Below are 6322 nucleotides of genomic sequence, written 5' to 3'. Positions count from 1 at the left end.
TGCCCTTGAGCAAGGCACATAACCCCACATTGCTCCAGGGACTGTAACCAATACCCTGAGAAACAGTAAATGTAAGTAGCTCTGGATAAAAGCGTCAGCTAAATGTAATGTAATGTAATGTAATGGTAGAGCACTGCAATGTCACACTGGGAAGCAGGTTCTATTCTGGCCAGACTGAGTCATTTCCCGATCCTCCCCCATCTCTCTCTCCCACTCACTTCCTGTCACCATCTCACACTGTCTTATCAAGTAAAGGTATAACCAAAGATTCTTTAATTCATTTGGAACGTCTCTGGTATAACCCTCCCCCCCCCCTCCCTGTTTTTTTATATTATCTTCTCAATTATCTACTCTGCCTAATTCTGATTTCCCATTCCCTCTCTTTCTCCACCCATTAGGGAGGATCCCCCGTCGCCGGAGTTTGCGGTGAGCACGGTGGAGGACTGGCTCGAGGCCCTGAAGATGGCGCAGTACCGCGACAACTTCACCAGTGCCGGATACGTCACCCTCGACTCCGTACTTTATATCAGCATCAGGTGAGGAGGGAGGGGGGCAGTCACACGTAACATACACTTATACAACTACAGACCTAGGCCTTACTTACATGTGCCAACACACCTACAGTACACACCTGTATCATAGCCGGATACGTCACCCTAGACTGCGTACTTCACATCAGCATCAGGTGAGAGGGAGGGGGGCAGTCACGCACGGTACATACCTACACACCTGTATCATAGCGTGAGTAGTGATAGTTGTATGTACATGGGTAAACCAGCGGTGTATACATCACCCTTGACTCTGCACTCTACATCAGCATCAGGTGAGGATGGGGGAAGGGGGTACGACACCTATATACCTACACACCCACAGTACACACCTGTATCATAGCTTAGAGCAAAGCGTAGTCTGGATGTCTCCCTTACCTGTGCTACCACACCCACAGTACACACCTGTATCATAGCTCCTGATGATGTTGTCACCCTCGACTCTGTTCTTTACATCAGCATCAGGTGAGGATGGGGCAAGGCAGTCACGCACGGTACATACCTACACACCTGTATCACAGTACACACCTGTATCATAGCTCCTGATGATGTTGTCAACCCTAGACCCCGTACTTTATATCAGCATCAGGTGAGGAGGGAGGGGGGCAGTCACACGTAACATACACTTATACAACTACAGACCTAGGCCTTACTTACATGTGCCAACACACCCACAGTACACACCTGTATCATAGCTCCTGATGATGTTGTCACCCTCGACTCTGTTCTTTACATCAGCATCAGGTGAGGAGGGTGGCAGGGGGGCAGTCACTCGTAACATACACTTATACAACTATAGACCTAGGCCTTACTTACATGTGCCGACACACCTACAGTACACACCTGTATCATAGCCAGATACGTCACCCTAGACTACGTACTTTACATCAGCATCAGGTGAGAGGGAGGGGGGCAGTCACATGCGACATACAGTATATCTATGCACCTACACACTTAGGTCTAATTTACCTGTGCTGCCACACCTACAGTACACACAGTGAGTAGTGATTGTTGTAGTTGTACATCGTTAAACCGTTAATGTCTAATGGAAGAATAATTGTTATTAATCACTTAAATCATTTTTTAGTGTATATACACGTGTAGAAGTTTGGCTTGGGGGTGCGCGGCTGGTCTTGTGCACAGGTTAGGGGGTGCTTCAAAAAAAGAAGGTTAAGAACCACTGGTCTATACATCATCCTCAACTCTGTATACTCTACATCAGCATCAGGTGAGGAGAAACTTAGAAACTTTGCTTTCTCACCTGTGCCTACCCACAGTTCACGAGTTTAACAGACAAATGTGATTGTTCTCAGATTTCAGTTCATCACAATGAAGCTTAGATGATAGATTTCGGTTGTTGTAAGGGTAATTGATGCAACATAGTGTAACACATTGAGTGTATATCATAGCTTGAGAAGTGATAGTTGTGCGACTTTAGTAACTGTTGTGTAGTGTGTGTAAAGGTACTCAGGGCTGTGGATTTGTGTGTGTGTATGTGCGCTCGTGTGTGCGCATGTGTGCTCGCATGTGTGCATGTGTGTGTGCATGCGTGTGCATACGTGTGTGCAAGGATGTGTGGTGCATGCGTGCGTGTGTATGTGTGCGTGTTTGCTTGTGTGTGTTCATGTATGTGTGTGCTTCAGCTTGTGTTGGTGGCAGATGGCTGGTTGTGGCGCGTGTAAACACATTTCCATGGGGGTTGTGTGTGTGTGTGTGTGTGTGTGTGTGTGTGTGTGTGTGTGTGTGTGTGTGTGTGTGTGTGTGTATGTGTGTGTGTGTTTGTGTGTGTGTGTTTGTGTGTGTGTGTGTGTGTGTGTGTGTGTGTGTGTGTAAACACATTTCCATGGCTGTAAAATGATCACAGGCGAGCAGCAGGCTTCCGTACAACTGGGGGGTGTAGCGTTGTGGCACTCACACAAGCCAAGCAGACAGGCAGGCAGGCAGACAGACAGCCATACAGGCAAGCAGGCAGATGGACAGACAGACAGACAGACAGACAGACAGACAGACAGACAGGCAGACAGGCAGACAGACAGACAGACACACAGACACACATACAGACATACAGGCAAGCAGGCAGATGGACAAGCCAGCAGGCAGTCAGACAGACAACCAGACAGACATATAGACAAGTAGCCAACCTTACCGACAGACAGAGAAGTAGGCAATTTGACAGACAGACAAGACAATCTGACAGATAGAAAGACAGTCAGGCAAACAGACAGATAGACACGCAGACAGACAGACAGACAAGTAGGCAGTCTGACAGACAGACAGACAAGTAGGCAGTCTGACTGTGATCAATTCAACAATGACCTCTGCAGAGAGGTGTGCACAGTACTGTGGAGGGTGATGATTTGCTAATGCTTCTGACAGAGGAGCTGACTCGTCCTGCATTGTTAGCATTTTGCTAATGCCCCTGAGAGGGCTGATTGCACTGTTAGCATTTTGTCAATGCCTCAAAGAGAGCTGCTAGCGTTGTTACTGGCAGCTGCAGGTGGGTCATGAAGAACAACAAAGACAAGCTACCAAACCAGATGAGGTCCTCTTCTGTGTCCCTGGTGTGTGCGTCTTTGTGTGTGTGTGTGTGTGTGTGTGTGTGTGTGTGTGTGTGTGTGTGTGTGTGTGTGTATGCTTGTGTGCGTGCATGCGTGCATGTGTGTCTGTGTGTGGGCGTGTGGGCGTGTGCGTGTCTGTGTGCGTGTGTGTGTGCACACTCATGCAAGTGTGTGTGCATGCATGTCTCTGTGTGTGTGTGTGTGTGTGTGTGTGTGTGTGTGTGTGTGTGTGTGTGTGTGTGTGTGTGTGTGTGTGTGTGTGTGTGTGTGTGTGTGTGTGTGTGTGCGTGCGTGTGTGCCTGGGGGTGCAGGGCAGGCGCAGCTGTGAGGTTACTCTGGGTCAGACAGAGCGCCCCCCCTCCCTAGTTTCTTTATTTTGCCCATGTTGCCTTTTTTGTTGTTATATTATTTATTTTGTTTTCTGGTACGGTGGGGGATGTTTGAAAGGATTCATTTAAGCAGGGTTGCATGAGGGGGAGCCAAACAAACAGAATGCATATTTAATGCTATGAGAACCATGATGTTAAATTAATGATTTTGTTTCTGTAGGGCACTCGCTGACTGTTTCTTCTGTGCTTCTGTTTTCTCCTTTTCGACCCCGCCCTTCCCACCCCCATCCCTTCTCCATCCTCCTCCTCTACCCCCCCCCCCCTCTCCCCCCACCATCCTAATCCATTGCCTCCTCTTTGCCTCTACTCGATCCATAACTACTAATCCTTTCTTTTAACCAATCCATTCCTGCCTCTGTCCCCTTTTCCAATCCATTTCCTCCTCTTCCTCCTCCTCCTCCTCCCTCCCATTTCCTTACCCATTTCCTCCTCCCCCTCTTCCTCTCCTCTCCCCTCTTCCTCCTCTTCCTCCTTCTCCCTCTCCTTTCCTCCCCCATTCCTCTTCTTCCTCCTCCACCTCTTCTTCCTCCTCCACCTCTTCTTCCTCCTCCACCTCTTCTTCCTCCTCCTCCTCTTCTTCCTCCCCCATTCATCTTCTTCCTCCTCCTCCTCCTCTTCTTCTTCCTCCTCCTCTCCTCTTCTCCCTCTGCAGTGAGCTCCAGAAGTTGGGTGTGACGCTTGTGGGCCACCAGAGAAAGATCCTGTCCAGCATTCAGAGTCTACATACTACACAAGGGACCCACGTACACGTATAACCAACCCGCCTCTTCCTCCCAGCCATCCTCCTCTTCCTCCTCCTCCACCTCGTCTTCGTCGTCCACCTCCTCCTCCTCCTGCTCCAGCCCGTACTTCTCCTCCTCCTCTTCCTCTTCCTCCTCCTCCTCATCTTCCTCCCTCCACAGCCAAACAAAGAGATTTACAGCAAGAGAGAGAAAGGAGATGAAGAGAGAGAGAGTGACTAAGAGAGAGAACTTGGACGCATGAAAAACATACACGGCAACAGCAGCAACTATCAGTGATAACAGTGCGCTGTGAACATACTGACAGACAGACAGACAGACAGACAGACAGACAGACAGACAGACAGACAGACAGACAGACAGACAGACAGACAACTTCCCAATACACCTTCCCAATACACCACACTCCCTGCTCAGTCTGCTATTCACTGACAGACCGGCTGACGGACAGATGAATGCTTCCCAATACAGCTTTCCTTCTCGCTACCCCACTCTACGTACACCTCCAGGCCTGTCTGTCTGCCTCTACTCTGCTCGGCTGTACTCTACGTACTCTACTCCATCTGGTATGCGGGCAGACAGGCAGACAGACAGACGCTTCCCAATACAGCTCTCCTGCTTTATACCACACTACACCTCCAGGCCTATCTGTTCAGCTCTACTCTGCTCTGCTCTGCTACTGTCTGGAATGTGGGATGTTTCCTTGAGCTCTACCAGCACCCCCACCACTGCTTCAGCAGTCAGACAGACAGACAGACAGACAGACAGACAGACAGACAGACAGACAGACAGACAGACAGACAGACAGATAGACACTTCCTGATACAGCTTTCCTTCTCACTACCACACTACACCTCCAGAACTTGTGTGCTTCACTCTGCTCTACTCTGCCTGGCTCTGCTCGGCTACTGTCTGGAATGTGGGATGTTTCCTTGAGCTCTACCAGCACCTCCACCACTGCTACAGCTTCAGCACCAGCCTGCATCCCCAAGTCCACACCTGCAAACCAAGATGACCCCTGCATCCTCCACACAACACCACATAACACGCAACACAAAACCACACAACACCTCACTTGGACTGAGGGTCAATGGGACTTACCGTACTGGCATCTGCCTTTTTTTAATCCTTGTCTTAAAAAAAAGACTACGAAATGAGTTTAGAGTTAAATATTTGGTCTATGGCTAATGTTTGTTCTTCTTTTTGATGTGTCTGTAAATGTTCTTCCATGTCCGGCTTTCATGTTTTGTTACCATTTTGTGTTTGTGTTCGGGTTTTTGCTTTCAGTGATTTACTTTTGAGTCCTTTTGGTCTGTATTCACCTTTTTTCATTCCGGGTTTTTTCTTCTCTGTATGACAAGGAACGCCTCTAGAGACTTGTGGAGGACATGAATTCCCACCAGGTTTTGATTTTGTTTGACACGGGTAGATACAACGGCATACTTTTAGACTCATTTTAATGTGCGGGCACGTGTGTGCATGTGTTTGTGCAAGCGTGTACTGTTATCTGTGTGGAATTTAAATAAGAACAACAAAGTATTTGTTCACTGGCTTTAATTTAACACAGCAGTGGAATGGCAATAGCTGAAAATGTCATGAACATTTCTGGATGCCATCAGGCTTATCTTGAGCCAAGACAACATTAATATCCTTGAACAAAATTCAAGAGACACCGCACACTGCTTCATTTTCTTTACTTTATTTCTCGGAGCGAACAACGCGTTTCGCCCAATGCGTCATCAGGTTCGCTCATAGAGCGTAAATAAAATAAAGTAAAGAAAAGTAAGCAGTGTGCGGTGTCTCTTGAATTTTGTTCATTGATTCACCTTCTCCTGCCTCACACCTGCACCTGCATTACTGAGGGCTTGTGCACAAGGACTCTCTTGAACTTTGAACATTAATATCCTGTTTAACTATGACACAGTAATAAAGAGTTGTACTGCAACATTACCTAGAGTTTTGTTGGGTTGAACTCCATAGGATTTGGGCAGGTGTTCAAGCCAGTCAGGCCTGCCAACTGAGGATGTTGAGAAACGAACATCCGCCAACTGGCCAGATGCTGGTGAAAATTCAGTTTGGCTGGTAGA

The 6322-nt window shown here is 48.0% G+C and overlaps 1 protein-coding gene across 1 annotated transcript in view; it reads left to right on the top strand.

Annotated features, from left to right (window-relative positions):
• Positions 1–4281, top strand: part of epha4b (eph receptor A4b) — a 345029-nt gene extending 340748 nt beyond the window's left edge. Inside the window, exons 17-18 of the mRNA XM_063219765.1 lie at positions 399–536; positions 4148–4281. Of these exons, the coding sequence (XP_063075835.1) occupies positions 399–536; positions 4148–4250 (241 nt within the window). The 3' untranslated portion in view covers positions 4251–4281. The remainder of the gene's footprint in view (positions 1–398; positions 537–4147) is intronic.
• Positions 4282–6322: the final 2041 nt, after the last annotated feature.

The sequence above is a fragment of the Engraulis encrasicolus genome, chromosome 16, assembly GCF_034702125.1.
Source record: "Engraulis encrasicolus isolate BLACKSEA-1 chromosome 16, IST_EnEncr_1.0, whole genome shotgun sequence".
Lineage (NCBI taxonomy): Eukaryota > Metazoa > Chordata > Actinopteri > Clupeiformes > Engraulidae > Engraulis > Engraulis encrasicolus.
The sequence above is the reverse complement of the archived record's forward strand: the minus strand, read 5'-3'. Positions and strand labels throughout refer to the sequence as shown.